The sequence below is a fragment of the Anguilla anguilla genome, chromosome 4 (genome assembly GCF_013347855.1).
Source record: "Anguilla anguilla isolate fAngAng1 chromosome 4, fAngAng1.pri, whole genome shotgun sequence".
NCBI lineage: Eukaryota > Metazoa > Chordata > Actinopteri > Anguilliformes > Anguillidae > Anguilla > Anguilla anguilla.
Window position 1 is genome coordinate 2072158 of NC_049204.1, and position 16930 is coordinate 2089087.

The 16930-nt window shown below is 44.4% G+C and overlaps 1 protein-coding gene across 4 annotated transcripts; it reads right to left on the reverse strand.

The window, feature by feature from the left end:
- Nucleotides 1-105: 105 nt before the first annotated feature.
- Nucleotides 106-13762, reverse strand: fxr1 (fragile X mental retardation, autosomal homolog 1). 4 transcript variants are annotated; one of them, XM_035413084.1, is made up of 17 exons: nucleotides 13630-13762; nucleotides 11247-11299; nucleotides 10656-10749; nucleotides 10345-10416; nucleotides 10061-10209; nucleotides 9832-9925; nucleotides 9038-9154; nucleotides 8447-8617; nucleotides 8256-8334; nucleotides 7696-7805; nucleotides 7287-7373; nucleotides 4861-5071; nucleotides 3807-4022; nucleotides 3157-3357; nucleotides 2470-2547; nucleotides 1529-1614; nucleotides 106-1298 (listed from the first exon to the last, which is right to left on the reverse strand). In XM_035413084.1, the coding sequence occupies exons 1-17, from the start codon at nucleotides 13678-13680 to the stop codon at nucleotides 1128-1130; spliced, it is 2040 nt and encodes a 679-aa protein (XP_035268975.1). In that variant the 5' UTR covers nucleotides 13681-13762; the 3' UTR covers nucleotides 106-1127. The 4 variants fall into 4 exon arrangements, with proteins under 4 accessions (XP_035268975.1, XP_035268974.1, XP_035268977.1 ...); XM_035413083.1 differs by having other exon boundaries at nucleotides 7287-7379; XM_035413086.1 differs by lacking the exon at nucleotides 2470-2547.
- Between the last annotated feature and the right edge of the window lie 3168 nt (nucleotides 13763-16930).

Here is a 16930-nt window from a genome sequence, read left to right on the forward strand (position 1 = left end):
TTTGCTGCTGGTCCGTTCCTGTGTTCTGTTACTAGTGTTGTTTTTCCGGCTGTGCTTTTGTTAGGAAAACATTGGTGGGGAAGAAAGGCCAGGGATAGGAACCAATTAAAACAGGCTTATGTCCTTTTTATTTCAAGTGGAAATACGTGTGCTATTCTGTATTTATTTGTTAGTCTGAATGACATTCAACAGAATATGGAAGATCAAGTTTTATTTAAGAACTACCGGCATACAAAACATATTGCACATCAAACAACCAAAATGATCATTTAAAAAAAAAAAAAAAAAAAACCCATACGGACTAACATATGTAGTTTACAGAACAAACAAAATCTGGAAATTGATCTTTCAGTAGTCCAAATTACACCTGCATTGAAACACTTTCTGCCAGTTTAGTGTTTAAAAGAACAGCTTCATTTCTTTAAATACTGTACATTTTAAAAATAAATAAACCAAAAAAAAGCCCGTTTTTGCGAACGTTTCCGCCATTATCGATCCAGTGCCCCCGCAGATGAAAGAAGCAAAAATCCAATCCTCCAGTTTTCTGCAGGTTTTTTTTTTTTTTTTTTTTTCTTTTTCTTGACAGCATTAAAAAAAAAGGACAACAAAGAGAACAGACCAGTTTCCAGACTAACATTACTCTAATGGGAAAGTAACAATTCAGTGCAATTTTTTTTTTCCGTTCAGACTGCATTTTCTAGGGTTTTTTTCCTCGTATGAAGAAGTGGTTGCATATTAAAACGTAACAAAAGCCGCTAACGTTCTTCATAACAAATATTAGGATGTCTGGGATTTCCCCCGCCACCATTTTGTCTGACAAAAGTTATGTTTTCTACGGCCAACCAACTTTAATGTTGAATCTACTCTCTGAAGGCACAACATCTGATCATGTACTCGGAACACACATACTAGGTGTAACTTTTTTGTACTTATACTTCTGTTCGGTTTTTTTTTAAATTTTTTTTTTTTTTTTTAAATTCTGGATCCGTCCCCTCTTGGGTTCCAATAGGAAGGAACTGAAAAAGTGCGATAAAGAATCTGGAAGTCCACACGTCTGTCTTTGGCAAGCTTGTACAAGCACTATTGTAAATGTAGAAGTTATGGTTTTTCGTACGGAGAGCGAGCCTTTAGGAGACCCCGTTGAGCACAGCCGCCGGGGTTCCCTCCTCCCGGTACTCGGATTTGGCGGCGGTCTCCGCGGCGACGTCCGGCGATTTCTCCAGTTCCTCTCCTTGGCTGGCGGGACCGTTGCTGGTCGCGGCCGAGGGGCCGTGTTCCTCTATGAACTCCACCTGCCCCTGGAGAGGACGAGGGGGAACACCCGGGTAAGCACACAGCTTTACAATGCACTTTACTCCCCACGGACCAGTCATGCTCCCCGCCCAGACACCAGCAAAACTACTCTTAAAGACTCACCAGCTCTAAAGAGTCTAAAGACTCTGAAGACTTACCAACTCTAAAGACTCACCAGCTCTAAAGAGTCTGAAGACTTACCAACTCTAAAGACTCACCAGCTCTAAAGACTCACCAGCTCTTTCTTGTTCTTCTTCAGGTCCTTAACGTTCCTCTGTCTGCTCTGCGATTCGGCACGCGATATGTAATCAGCCACCGTAACTGAAAAACACAGGAAGCAAAAACTATTTCACCGTTTCGTAAATACCAAGCCCAAGACTCACCCTTTACTCTCCTGGAGCTAGAAGTTACGCACAGAACTTGGGGAAAATCCAGACATGCTGCCAGTTCTGAAAGTTAGTGTTCCTCTGCATGCACCTTAGAAGTCATAATTCACGTCAAAGTAAAACAATAAGTATCACACTGTATTCCAAAAAGTGTATTAAGCTGATTAATATATAAAGATGGGTTAAAGACCAAATGCAGTTAGCTAAAATCAAAATATAAGATCTGAATTCTCCACTGTAAATTTGATACCCTGGATGCATCTGTAAACATTGATGATTAAATGCTAAGATTTATACTCCATCCAAATTGGTGCCACCTAACATATGACCATTTCCCCCACAATTCCAGTGGCAGAATGAATTTAATTGTGAACATTTTCCACCATTAATGAACTAAAAGGACCACACAGCTGGTTTTGTCTTTTATCCCGTGCTGTGATTAAAAGTAAAAGAGTGTCCAACAGATTCAAACCAACGTAATAAACAAAATTAATCCATACTATTATAAAACGTTTCTTTTGTGGTGCACAAAACCTAGCCTGGAATGCCTCCCATCTCAATCCTAAATGCAGAGTTGCACTGTGAACCCCAAGACAAATAATAACCTAAAATGATCTAAAAACGGCACCAGACACAAGTCTCTTCACTCAGAAAGTACCAGACCTCCCAGGTTAGAACAGAGCAGTGCTTCAGGGCAGCAGGTCCAATAAAACCTCAGGGCGTGAGACGGCACATGCCACCATGCTGGTTTTCTCAAACGCACGCAATCCCATGATGCTCTGCGTGTTACCTGGCTGCCTCTCCTCGGGCGGCTGGAACCGGCGGCGGCGGCTACGGTTACGCCGCTGGGGTTTCGCCTCCAGATCATCTACAGAAAGTGAGAACGTTGCAGACATCCGCCTCTCACTAGACAGCCTGCCGGGAAGCTGGGACTGGAATGTGACAATTCCCAAGTTTTCCCAACACTTCCAAAGTTTTCCCAACGTTCCCCTAGTTTTCCCAATTGATCAGAAAATACAGATTTTCAGGCCTTTAACGGACTTGGGTGTGATTGGCTCACACCGAAAGCTTGACTGCTGACAGCTGGAGAGAAATACCAGTGGCCCCCCCACCCTCACACTGATGATGGGAGAATGTGGTATGCAGACACCAATGATGGGTAGGAGCTATAATTAGCTGTCAATCACTGACCTGGTTAAGCCAATCAAAAGGGTTTTCAGCTTCACAACAGAACAGTGATTGGTTCAAATTATGATGGTAGCTCCATCCGTTATGATGTCACAAGACCTCGTTCTGCCATCACTGGGATAAAAGGCTGCCTTCTCCCAAATGGCCTGCAGAAAGGGGGGGAGGTTCTGAAGACCCTTCACCGGTGGAGGGGGGGCCGGACTGGGCCAGGCGGAGGGGGGGGGGCGGGACTGGGCCTAGGCGGGGGGCCGGAGCTCGCCCGTGGGGCGTATGCGGCGGCGGCGGTTACCGATGCCGTTCTCGCTCAGCGAGCCGTTGTCGGACTCGCTCAGGCCGTCGATCAGCGTGGCGTCCTCGTCGGTGCGGCGGCGGCGGGACCGGCGGCGGCGGCTGGTGTTGAGCTGCGAGTCGCTGGCGTCCGTGTCCGCGGTCTGGTCCGTCTCGGTGTTGTCCAGCACGCTGTAGGGGTTCCTGTCCGGGTCCCTCAGCACTGCCCAGGGGGGTAACGACACGTTTAGGGGCGAAGGGCTGTCGGCTGAACAGCTAAACTCGGGTTGGATTTAAAGACCCCCGAGCCAGGGCCTGGATTTGAAAAGCATCTGAGAGCACGAGTGCTGATCTAGGGTCAGTCTTCCCCTGGCTGCTTCCTATTCTTTTCCATTATGAGAAAGTACAAAACTGGATCAGCACTCCTGCTCTGAAATGCTCTCTGGACGCAGGCCCTGGGCCCTGTATTGTGAAGCAGGATTACTCGGTCAGCTGGATCACTGTGCTGAGTAAAACCCGGAACAGCTCTTTTCACATGTTTCAGATTTGGGAGGGTTCTGGGTTTTACTCAGTGCAGTTACCCAGGTAACTCAGCAGCGCTGCAGTGTGAGACAGGGCCCAGGACAGGCTGTTCCTGCAGTGTGAAACGGGGCTGCTGCGTTTAGACGGTACCTGCGCTGATGGAGGAGGAGGAGCCCCCCCTCGCTGCCCCTCGCCCCCGGCCGCTGAGCCCTCCGCGGCCCCCCCGTCCCGTGCCGGGTCGCCTCCGGCTGTCCCTCATCTGCCGGGGCCCCCTCTCCGGCTCCTCCCCGGCCAGCGACCAGTCGCTCAGCTCGTCCTTGCGCTCCGAGTCCGTCTCCGAGGCGTTGGACTGCTCCGAGTTCGTGCCTGTCATCGCCGTGGAAACGCAGCCGTCAGCTCGGCCTCAGCTGACCGCTAACGCGCGCCGCGCGGAGCTAAGTTCCCTCGCGCTAAATGTGCGAGCCGTTTTTGGAAAAACCTGAAAACTCTCATAAAGCCGCGCAGATTGCCCCCATTTTCTTTCATAATTGCATTATTGTGAATTCTGACCGCAGTTCTTGGAATTGGGAGAATCAAAGAGAATTATTCCCACACTAAAACTGACATGTGACTGCATAAACCCATTTAGGTCAAATTTGTCATTATTAGTACAAAAAAAGGGCTGTTTCTAAGGGGATCCAATTGGTAACATTGATCATTTATAGGTTAAAATGCACTTTAGTCAAATGCTACAGTGTTTGACCAGACCAGAACTGGGTAAAAAATATACCTGAAAAATTCTTGGAAAACACTGGTGCAGAATTTTCCCAGAAAAATCTTTTTGTAGAAAAATAAATATTATACACAGGTACTTCTGGGGCTTTAATGTGTTGAGACTCTGTGGGCAGGGCTTTAGTGTCTGTGGGTGTGGCTTTAGTGTCTGTGGGTGTGGCTTTAGTGTCAGTGGGCGGGGCTTTAGTGTTGTGGGCGGGGCTTTAGTGTGTCGGGAGCTGGTGGGCAGAGCTTTAGTGTCAGTGGGCAGGGCTTTAGTGTCTGTGGGCGGGGCTTTAGTGTGTCGGAAGCTGGTGGCCATGGCTTTAGTGTGAGTGGCCAGGGATTTAGTGTCGTAGGCATGGCTTAGTGTCTGTGGGCGGGGCTTAGTGTCAGTGGGTGGGACCTTTAGTGTCAGTGGGCGGGGTTTTCGTGTCGGTGGGCGGGGCTTTACCGTAGCCGGAGGTGTAGTTGGGCCCCCGGCGGCCGCGGCCCCGCCCGGTGTAGGACCGGCTCCCGCGCAGGGCGGGGCCCGGGGCGCTCTCGTCCGTGGCGTAGCCCTTCTCCTTGTCGGCGGGACGTCCGGACGAGGGCCGTAGCCCCATGCCGATCTGCCGGAGCTGCTCGTCGATCTGCAGCCGCTCCAGACGCAGCTGCTCCACCTCCTGCGCCGGGACAGACCAGCCGCGTGCGGTCAGGGCAGGTACACAGACACTGAGTTATATCCCACCCAGACACGAGGGCCTCAGGACCACCCCCCCCTCCCAGACACACTGGCCCCTAGACCAGGGCAGCCCAACGCTGTTCCTGGAAATCTACCGTCCTGTAGGTTTTCATTTCAATCCTAATTTGGCACACCTGAGTCAGCATTTCCCCTACCGCCAGTCACCACCCGCCCCCCCCCCCATGAACAGTTCCTAGTTTACTGGGGTTATGTGCAACAACAGTTCACGTTACTGTTGCATAGAATTGTAGATTTTCAAGAGAATAATCTGTAGCTCTCCAATTGTTATTTCGTCCACAAAATGCGACTGTTTATATCATAATAAACCCATCCAGGACACTGTAGTTGCTGTGGATAGCTTGGATGTCATGGCTGGTTATGGTGTTCACCGGATCACATTACATTACATTAAAGGCATTTAGCAGACGCTCTTATCCAGAGCGACGTACAACAAGTGCATTAGTTCAGGGTGCAGAGGTGCAAAAGAAACATACTAGAGTTAAGTAAAGATCGTGTAAAATTAAGTAAAGTTAAGTAAAGATCACGGTGGACAGCAGAACTTTGGTTTTAAATTCAGCGTTCTTCGTAAGAGCTGGTCCGTGGAGGTGGCCACAGCTGCTTCAGCATCCAATACACGGAGCGTACGCATAGTTCTGCAAGGACCAGGAATGACCATCTTTTCTATATATCACCTCTTTTTCCCTGAGCTGTGTGCGCACCGAAGAGCTGGTGTCGCCGTTGACTCTGGACGAGACTGCTCTCTTTAGTTAATCACCTCAGGGAATTTTTTTTAATGTAGGCTCTCACCAGTGCAAACACCACCACCCACTTATAAAAATGTTCTATGGGAAACACTGTGATTCTACTACTTGGCAGCTCCACGAGAGCTCCAGCTGTAGAATGCGGTGTGCACTTTTAGGGTTGGAGTGAAAATGCACTGGACAGTTTGTCTCCAGGAACAGGGTTGGGCAGCCCTGCTCTAGCTGTCGAACGAGAGTGGCTTTGTTAGGCTTGGAGAGAAAACAAACAGGATGGTGGATCTCCAGGAACTGGGCTGGGCAGCCCTGCTCTAGCTGTTGAATGAGGTGTGTGCTTTGTTAGGGTAGGAGTGAAAACCGACTGGTTGGTAGATCTCCAAAAACAGGGTTGGGCAGCCCTGATCTAGCTGTGGAATGAGGTGTGCTCTGTTAGGTTTGGAATGAAAACCTAGTGGGTGGTAGATCTCCAGGCACAGGTCTGGGCAGCCCTGCTGTAGACAGGTGACAGGCTAGAACGTGGTTTTTGGAAGCGATGAGGTCACTCTCTGGCCAGGATGGCCTACCTGGCGAGATCGTGCGTTAGGGCCGCTAACGCTAAGCCTAGCAACTGACTCGGCTCACACAAGCATGTGAACTACAGGGGAGGAGGTGGCACGGGAGTCATCAAAAAAAAAAAAAAAGCAAGAAAGCAAGTAAATGAAAGGCGATCCTATTATGAAAGGGTAAAAGGGCCTTAATTTGGTTGCCATGGTAATTATTATTTTTTAAAAAGGTTAAAAACCAGTACGGTTTATCACCATGCCACCTGTGTCACTTGCTCGAGAGGGCATAAAACGTCTCATTCCGTACAGCACCTTACACCCTGACCAAGGCTGGAGGCCACGCTATACTGTTTTTTTTTTTAACCTGTCCGAAAACCACGTCAACCTCATAAAGGCCTTTTAGCTTTCAAAAATAGGAGTGCCCGTCACTCGTCATCTTTTTGACGATCATTTGAAACGCCTGAAGCCCTTTAGACGCCACTAAAATTCCTGCAGATTACGGACACATTTTTAAAACATCTACTTCTGGAGAGAAAAAAAAATTATTCTGTCACGACAGCACCTTTTTCTTAGTTTAGTCATTACAGAATTACAGCAGTCAGTAGATTCTCTAATCCAGATAAACTTGTACAACTTACATTATTTACATTAAATTCCTTTATACTGCTACATATTTACTGAAGTCGTTTACAGTCAGTGAACTTTTTTCACTGGGACACAATGGCATGGGAATTGACACTTGCTCAACTTGAGAGTTTTAAGAATTATTATTTCTTGGAAATATAAGTGAAAATGTTAGTTTTGAGTACGCATATTTGACCCAGCTCTGGTAGGCAACGCGAGGCAGTCTGCTTACATTCAGGTAGGCGATGTGGTACTCGAGGAGAACCTGGACGTTCCCGATGCTCTCCTTCGTGCCGACAAACGTGAAGGGAACCATTCCCTGTGTCAAAATTTTCAAAATAACAAAAATGTTATTATGGGTGAAAAACAGTGTCATCCAAACAGACGTTTCTTCCTCCCAACAACACAAAAGCCTTCAGTATATCAATGTGAACACACTGTATGTATATTTTCCAAATAGGTTAAAAAAAAAAACTAAAAAGTTACATAAAAGTGTAAAAACTCTCCATGTTCAAGATACAAATTTTGGGAAAGGCTTGTTCAGCCTAAATCAGGAAAGTAAGGGCTTACTTCTTGTCGAGGGAGTTTGTTGTTTGTTGGGAAAGGCTTGTTCGGCCTAAATCAGGAAAGTAAGGGCTTACTTCTTGTCGAGGGAGTTTGTTGTCCTTGTCACCTTCGATGCGAACGCGAACCACCCCGGATTTATCCACAATCTCCTGGATGACCTTTCCGTTCTTGCCAATCACCTTGCCTGCAAAACGTCACAGTAAACAACACTTCACCTTGCCTGCAAAACGTCACAGTAAACAACACTTCACCTTGCCTGCAAAACGTCACAGTAAACAACACTTCACCTTGCCTGCAAAACGTCACAGTAAACAACACTTCACCTTGCCTGCAAAACGTCACAGTAAACAACACTTCACCTTGCCTGCAAAACGTCACAGTAAACAACACTTCACCTTGCCTGCAAAACGTCACAGTAAACAACACTTCACCTTGCCTGCAAAACGTCACAGAACACAACACTTCACCTTGCCTGCAAAACGTCACAGTAAACAACACTTCACCTTGCCTGCAAAACGTCACAGTAAACAACACTTCACCTTGCCTGCGATGCAAACATCACAGAACACAACACCGGTGAGGCTTCCCAAACCTGCAGCTTTTCCTGTTATTTAAGTGCGAAGCGTCCACCTACCGACCAGGTTCCTGGGGATCTGCACAGAGTCCTCGATGAACTCGAGGTAACTCCTCGCCTTCTGTACGGCTTCAGCACTCTGGATGGAAGAGGGGGGAGAGAAAAAAAACCAGATATAACATTCAGAGCCTCCCCACCCTCCAACCCCGTCTTCTTGAAGAAGAAGAAGAAGAATGGCTTCCTCCTCTCACCTCTCCGTAAATCCGGAAAGTTCCCCGGTCCTCGTCGAGCTCGATGGCCGTGACCCCCGGCACCTTCCTGGCCTGCTGAATGTTGCTGCCATGGCTGCCGATGGCCAGGCCCATCAGGTCCTCCCTGACGAAGAACTCCTCTTGGAAGGCGGACGCCAGCTGCTTTGTGTTCTGGGGGCGTTGAACGACACGGGGGTTTCAGGCCCACTGGGGTTTCAGGCCCGCTGGGGTTTCAGGCCCGCTGGGGTTTCAGGCCCGCTGGGGTTTCAGGCCCGCTGGGGTTTCAGGCCCGCTGGGGTTTCAGGCTGCTCTAAGGTCATAAACTGGAGAATGCCCTGCCTGGCCTGGAAATTTACGCCGCATAAATCGACTTCTGGACGAGGCGGCGTGAGCCAGATATAGAGCTCTCTGAGGTTTTTTGCAGGAAACGGCGCAAACCTCTCTCGCACCACAGCGCACGTGAAGAGAGAGAGCCAATCACGAGTCGAGTGGAGGGGCAACGCTAAACCGGCATCTGCAGCGAGACGTGGGCCAGGGGGAGACGCAAGGCCGTCGTTCGGCCAGAGAAAGCACGAGAGCGGCGTCCCTTACCTCCAGGTGCTTGTTGGCCTCCTCGTTTCTGGACACGAGCATCAGCTTGGTGCGAATGCTGCGCAGGTGCATGTCGCTCAGGATGGCGACCCTCTTCACTGTCGCCTCGTTTTTCGACTAAGCGTCAACACAAAAAATATTTTTTTACATTTTATTGCATGCATTAAAGGCATATTATGCAGGATTTTTAAGCTTGCTGTGATCCTGTGTTTGCAATCTAAGAAGTAACTTCCTCTGTCCTCAATCCTGGCCACTCACCTTCATTTATATATTTTATATCCATTTTTAAGCCGTTTTTGTTTTTATGTCTGTTTTTCCAATAGCCGTCGTCATCAAGGACACGACATTCCAAGGTTGACTCTGGTTTTTGAACGAGCCCTGTGGGCTGGCCATTTTGCTTCGCTGTACCTGCGCTTCTTCATCTGAATTTACATAGCGCTTTTATCCAAAGCCATCTCTGCCATTGCAGAAGCTTGCTAGCCACAAACGCTCCACTGAGACCTGATCCCATCCCACAGGCTCTGTAGCCACTCCCACCCCTCCATACGCAGAAAAGAAAATCATGCCCAGAAATGTCCCGAACATATTTTTGAAGAACAAATACAGGCAGAGAAGCACAGATTGGGCTAACGTGTGCAAAAACAAATTGCCAGCGCATCATAGATATGACTGAGCATGGTTATTCTATAATATTTTTAAGGTAAAAATCCTGCATAGTATGCTTTCGAAAAAAAAGCTTCCATCTATAACACGCTGATTCATCATGGCGGCTAAGAAAGCAGACAGGGCCTCACCAGCACGACTAATTTGCTCGTTTCCGGGCTGTAGACGATCCTGCAGGCTCCCACCGCCTTTTTGAAGTCTTTGTGCGCTTGTTCGTGTTCACACCTAAAAACGATAGGGCGAACTTAGTTATTATAAACTGGGACTCCGACCATTCAAAAAAAAAAAAAAGAATAATTCGCTATTCACGCTTTAACTCTTATTGAATCGTTTGATTATAATTAGCAGCGGCGTACGTACGCCGGCTTCAGGTCGTCGGGGACGGCGACGGTGCACTTGAAGAAGGTGCTCCTGGTGACGGCCTTGTTGAGGTTGACGGGCCGGAGGCGCTCGAAGGTGACGATCTCGTTGTACGTGGCGTCGCAGGCGGCATACTCGATCACGTAGAACTGCGAGGGGGAGACACGGGGGGGGGGGCAGAGGAATCGTGAGTGTTAGCACGCCGCTTTCCGCTACCACCGTGTAGCTTAGCGTCGCGCCGCGAGCTACGGAGAGCTCCGGGGCACGGGAGGAGGCTTACGTACATCGCCCTTCATCATCCTCACTTTGGCCAGCCACCAGCCGCACGGCTCCTGTTCATTGGCTCTGGAGTAAATCTGTGGTGGAGACAGAGATGGAGGGAGGGAGAGAGAGAGAGAAAGAGAGAGATCAACCTTCTAACAGAAATCAGGCCCTGATTCTTCCTGAAATGTGTACAGAACTCAAGCTTGAATGCATTAAAGGTGCAAAATTATTATAAACATTTATAATAACAACAATGACAATAAGTTCCGGTAATATTCTCGTATTAGTCATGGAGACTTTTTTTCGTTTTGAGTTGTAGAACAGTGCTCACCTCCACCTCTTCCCCTTCTCCGATGTCCTTTTTGGCATCGGACGGGGGAGGTAACCGCACATCGCTGAAAGGAACCTGTCGCTCGGGTTGCCAGCTTCAAAATAAAATAAAACAAAATAAAATAAAACGGTATTTTCTGCGTCACAAAGAAATATGAATGTGTACACTGTTAGGCCAGTAAAGTATTCTAGCTGTTCATTTTATACCTATAAAATAACATTACCTGGTTCTGGAGCCAAGTTTTGGCGTGTGATATGTCTGCTAATTATTGGGAACAACAGTCCTGACACTGGGGAGTTCGTATGGCATGTGGACAGTGGAAGGTCTCACATTTCTCATTGTCATCACTGGTGCTAATCACTATTCCCAGCCCAAACCCAATGGTGCCTCACCAAGAAGTCGCCTAAAACAAGACACTGAAATCTTCCAGATCATCATTCATTTCACTAAAATGTAGGCAACTGTCAATAAAAGTTTAACAAATCCAGAATTCAGGTTGGTTACCATCTGCTGACCTGGTGACTAACTATAGGCTAGGTTTTGTTTTTGTTGTTTATTTTTAGTCACTACAAATGGTAATGTTACACTTACTTATTTTCGAAGACAATGGTGAGAGAGTCATCATGGACATCTTTGACAAACCCCTGCAACACAAAAAATTGACCTTTCACAATTCAGAAACAATCAATGACACATTTAATGTCCGAACAAGCCTGTCATTTTCAGTGCAATGAAAATCTGTCGAAAGGAGCAAAAGACAAAAGATGTTTTCCTTTAATGATCCCATTTATTTATTTATTTTTACATTTTTCAGGCTTTTCAGTACTGAAGGCCAATGCAAAAGCGGAAATGCACTGTGTGATGCAACATTTTTACACGAGAGCGAGTTAAATGAAGATGAGCATCCCCCCTCGTACCAGCTGTAACTTATATAGCAGATTGTTTACCAGGAAAAAGAAAAGCAATTTAACATAAACAATTAATTACAAGTTAATTACACAATAGTGGCAACTGTTATAAGGCCAGCCTCACCCTAAGTAATACATCAAAGTCTAATCAGACAAAGAACATTCATGTCAGCTACTTACACGGAAAACAAACCAAGTATAATTCTGAGAGTGTACAAGTGCTCAATGTGCACCATATGCCTATAGACAATGATATGCATTCATGCAAAACAAAACCATTAAATGAGCTTCTTTCACATTATATAATTACCACTTCCCTGCCAATTTCGTTGGGGGTTTAAATTCTTTTTAGGATGTGAAAAAATAACTCTAGTGTGACACCAAACAGGATGAATTCTGTGATATCTCAAAATGACTTCACTTTTTTCACTGTTGACTTTTTTTACAGTTAGTTTGCAAGATGCAGCAACGTCCATTAATAACTTCGCATACAGGAGGGGAAACGGAAAACCTGTCTGCTGTGTGATAAAATAGTAGCGGAGTCTCAGTGAGAGTGGTTATCTGTTAGCCAACGATTCAAAAATAGCCCTGGCGTCCAAACTATCTGCTGAACCTGACGACAGCTGGAGATTGACAGTGAGCAGCTGACATGCCGAGATGCATTCTGGGAATAACTTCAGGATGATACAATGCTGGCATAATAGCTTCAACTCACTACATTTCCAATCACTAAACGCTTCTCTCTCTCAAATGAGTGATTTTTGGCCGATTCATTTACGATGTAATTTTACCATTAAATGGCTGTGCTTGCTCAGAAGCCGCCTACGAACTCACATTCAAAGCAAAATATCAAAAATAATGAGATTTACTTGATGTATATGGGGTTCGTGGCGTCGAAAACAGGATTTACGACGCTTAAAACCAGACATAAAAACGTACATTACCAAAAACAGGACAGAACACCCAATACGATCGTGTTTTGGGGAAGAGACACGTGACGATGCGCACATCATACGTTTAAAATGAACACGAAACTGAACACTTTCTGTTTCTTTTACATCACCTGACGCATCGCTTTCATAACCAGTACAGCAACCATAGTCATTATTGTTCACGTCTCCAAGTTAACGTTACTTCTGATATGTACATTCTAAGTACAACTTTATTTCATGCACTTTTTCATACATTTATGTCATACACTTTTCAAGCGAGATTTCTGCAATTTCGGTTAGCTAACCCAGCGAGGCAATGTTCCAATATTTTAAAATGCGACGTATTGAAGTTTGATCTTCGTCGATTGCTCTTTCATAATAGCAGGCTACATACTCTTGCCTGGCTGCTATTATTACTGTAAGTTAGCTTGTTGACAACGTAACGTTAGCTCATTTCCATAAAAAGTCATAGCTGGCAAGCTAGCAAACTTGCTAGCTGGATAGCTAACTTTTCAGGGAACTTACAAAACATATTCGTATTGTATTTTAGCTTACTGGTTGCAAACATTGGCTAAAACCATACGTTCGAAAAGTGAAACATAGTTTGGGATGTAAACCACTGTCCAACATCAAGTAATAAATTATTTCGGTAAGTTAACTGACATTAGTTAGCGTCAGAAAGCAAAACAAGCACCAAACTACAATGCCGTATCCCATTAGCTCGCTAGCTAGGCCAGCGACATGACAACAAAGAGGTTTGTTCGCTTTTTAAGTTGGCCAAAACAAAGGCAGTGTATGTTTATTATTTCTTTATCGACTCACAGAGTAGGTAAAATGAAATGGAATGGGTTCGCTAGAGCAAGCTAGCTAACCCAGTTGAATTCATAAGGATATAGATAGCCAACTAGCCACACAAGTATACCTAGAATAGTTAGCTAGCTAACGTTAGCTAGACGAGCGACGTTCAGACATTTTTGGGCAAACGTCAAATCAGTTTTCTTTCACATTAGCCGTTTTTTACCCACGACACATCGCTAGATAGTGTCGGGACCGATGTCCTTAGCTGTTTATGTGTTACAGTTCTAACCATACCAATTTCCAAAAGTGTTAGTCAGGCTAGCTATGAATATTTACCTTGTAATATGCTCCGTTGGAGCCACGGACCTCTACTGTCAGTTCCTCCATATTGGACACGCAATGTATGTCGGGAAAGGATTCTAGAAATGTACGGAGTATGCATAGTACTAATTTTGCCTGCTTACGGACTTCAAGCGTGTAATGTTTCATAAATGAAAACTTCCTTACCAGGTGCTTACTCAATGCAACTGTGAATGGGCAATATGAAAAATGCTGATTATGTCTGCGCCTGGACAAGAAACGTTAAAACTTCCCAATCAGGTGTATGCCCAGTGCAAATTTTAATAGGTAATCTGAAAAAAATGAAGACACTTGTTACTGTATTTTACCTTTTTTGTTTGTTTGTTTTTGTTCTTGCAGCCTTCTTGTATTTTGGCAGTGTGTGTGTGTGTGTGTGTGTGTGTGTGCATTTTATATTTATTTAATTTAATTTATTTGTCCTGTACTGCTTGTATTGCCATGATTGAACTACTTTGTTCATATTATAATCTCCATAGCTGTGAGGATATTCTATGTGAGTATTTGCCTGTTCACATCAAAGGATCAGAAAATTAAGATTTACCACTAGGATTCCGGGTTGCATCAAAGGGGCCATAATCTGTAATCTCTGCTGGGACTTTTTATTGGTAGCATTTATACTTGTGGTTACTGCTGTGAGTTAAGAGGAGGGACAGCCAGTGCTATTTATTTATTTATTTATTTATTTACCTATTTAAATTTCAGGAGGAGAGAGGAATACTTAAATATTTTGTGGAGAAAATAATTATTAAAAACTGCAATAAGAAAACAGCCACAAGTGCTGGATGTGCATTTTTCTTATACACTAGAAATATTATGTTTGTAGTGAAATTAACCAGGCACATACATGGCTTACAATTGCTAAATTGCAAAAAAATAAAAATAAAAATAATAATAATAATTTTTTAAATGCTAAACTGCTAAATTAAAGTGAACCTAACGTAAATGGATAAAATTATGGTGTTCTACTGTACAGTATGTTCAAGTGGAGTTATTTACCATGAGAAATCCAGGGTCATACGTGACTGTTCATTCCTTCTCTAGTTTCATTCCATTCTCCATGAGGAATAATTTTTTGAAGTTTTGTCTAAATTCCTGCGTTCGCTTTTCAGCAATCCTCTTCACTGAACAACAGAGACATGTCCTTCATCCGCTGGATTTACGGAATTTAAAAAAAATTACGATCTAAATTACTATACTGTCTGAGTTGATATATTACCAAGCAGTAAACAATACATTCTAAAAAGTCTTTTTATCTAGCTTTTAAGCAAACATAACTGCTGCACATCTCTCTGAATTTTAAGGCCTCTACTCAAAAACAACATGAAATGCACAAAAAGAATGTTGAGTATTTTCAACATCATTTCCCCCCCCATTTCAGCTTTTGTGATATTGACACACTACTGCCATCTGGAGGTCAAATTGCAAAAGAGAGGCTTTTAGGATTATATGACTTCAATGTGTTACTAAATGACTTTTTAGTATTTAAATATTAATGGACAGCCATAATTAAATAATTTAGACAAGAAATCTTCATAACTTACTCTAACAAATAACGTGCGTTCACATAACCATAACAGTTAAAAGCTATTTATCAGATGTCAGATCCCTGTACGAGATTCTATCAAATTCTAGCCTTTATCACTTAAAACTTTGGCAGAATTCTGTTGCATGTATCAGTAAAATAAAAATAATACAAAGAGTGCCTTTGAAATGGAAAATTTGCTTCTGTAAGTACATGCAAATACATCAGGAAAAACATTGACTGCAAAGAAAAAATGGAAGCACTATGAAATGATAGGAGCGTTATAAAATAATGAGCTCTGCGCTGACATCTAGTGGCTATCCTGTGCTAGATCTTATGACAGACGATGAGTATCGCAGTTGGGCAAATAAATAAACAAACCCGGCCCTCAGTTAGATTGAGCAATCTGCTGGAATGTATATTGCTTGTGTTGTCTTGGTGTGCTACGTTTATGATTTGATGCCTGTTGCAACCCGCTCTGAATAAGAGTATCCGTTAAATGAATGCAATGTGTTGTCGTGTTTTATGGCTTTCCCCGTAACAGCCAATGCATCGACTCAGGCTGGAATCAGCTTAAAAAAAACATTTTAGTTTCAAGATTTTTCTGGGAAATAAATACTCTGATGTCCCTTGTAACCTTATTTGCTACCAGTTTGTAGCCAATTTAATGTAGAATTATGTTCTGTGGTGTGCAGGTTTTATATGAGGAGGGGAAATGCTAATGGGCCATTGAAAGAAATGGAATAACAGAAAGCTGTTCAGAGTGGCTCTGGTGACTGAAACCTTTCTTTATGAAGAGCTGAAACTAAAGGCTTGAACATTTCATCCATATTATTTTGAGACTCTTCAGTGAGGAACTACTGGTGCTTTGGCCATAAGATTACCAGAATCTTGGTATATTCTTGAGAATTTATGATAGGTGATCCACAAAATTTATAAAACATGATATTTTGGTCTTTGAATGCATTGGCCTTTGGGGGAATGGGGAGCTAGGATGATTCCTAGTGCCCTTAAAAATATTGGAACAATAGATTTTCTAGGTTGGCGGGGCCCAGTGTGGGATCTTTCTCATGGGGCCCAAAATCCCCGCTGGCCCCCCTGCCTGTACCTATCCTGAAAGGCTTCTGAGGATTGTTGGTCATATGAAATAACATTTACTAAATATATCTTTTGTTTCCCTGCGTTCTTGTTTTAGCTTTAAAACAGTACTTTCATTTGAAGTCTTTTACGTTGTTTTTCTGTTTATTGATCTCCATGGTATGTACCGTTAGATTAAGGAAGCAAGTACCCAGGCCTGCTGGATTTTAGGAAAGCCAAAGAGGGTTGGTAAATAAAGTAAATAATCCGGAAAAAAAAAATCCTCACAACAACCAGGCAGTGGCAAATATACTGTAAAATAGTTCACATCTAGAGCGTCTTCCAAGCAAACACATCATGCAATATAGCGGCGTATAACACATAAAATACTTTCCCTAGCATGAAAGAACACAGAGAAACAAGGTTGTGTGCCTGTGAGAATGTTCTGGTTTGAGGAGACATTACCATTTTGGCATTTATGGCCCAGCTGATAGGCGGGCCTCACTTTCAGATTTAAACCAGTTTACGGATTCCATTATGCTAAGCCCGAACACCAGCGCTAGTGATGAATGATTATGGAATACAGTAATCTTCCGTGGTTCCATCACGGCTGCACGACAACGACATTTCATTCATCCCACCCAATTTTTTCCCCCTTATTTAAGAAAGAAAATTACT

Excerpts from the sequence above, each read along its gene's own strand:
- fxr1 (XM_035413083.1), bottom strand. The coding sequence starts at position 13,680 with ATGGAGGAACTGACAGTAGAGGTCCGTGGCTCCAACGGAGCATATTAC. Across the intron at positions 5,072-7,286 it reads ACCACATCGCCTACCTGAAT|GAGGTGGAGCAGCTGCGTCT; the intron begins GTAAGCAGACTG and ends GTCCCGGCGCAG. Across the intron at positions 2,548-3,156 it reads GCTGAGCGAGAACGGCATCG|ATGATCTGGAGGCGAAACCC; the intron begins GTAACCGCCGCC and ends CACTTTCTGTAG.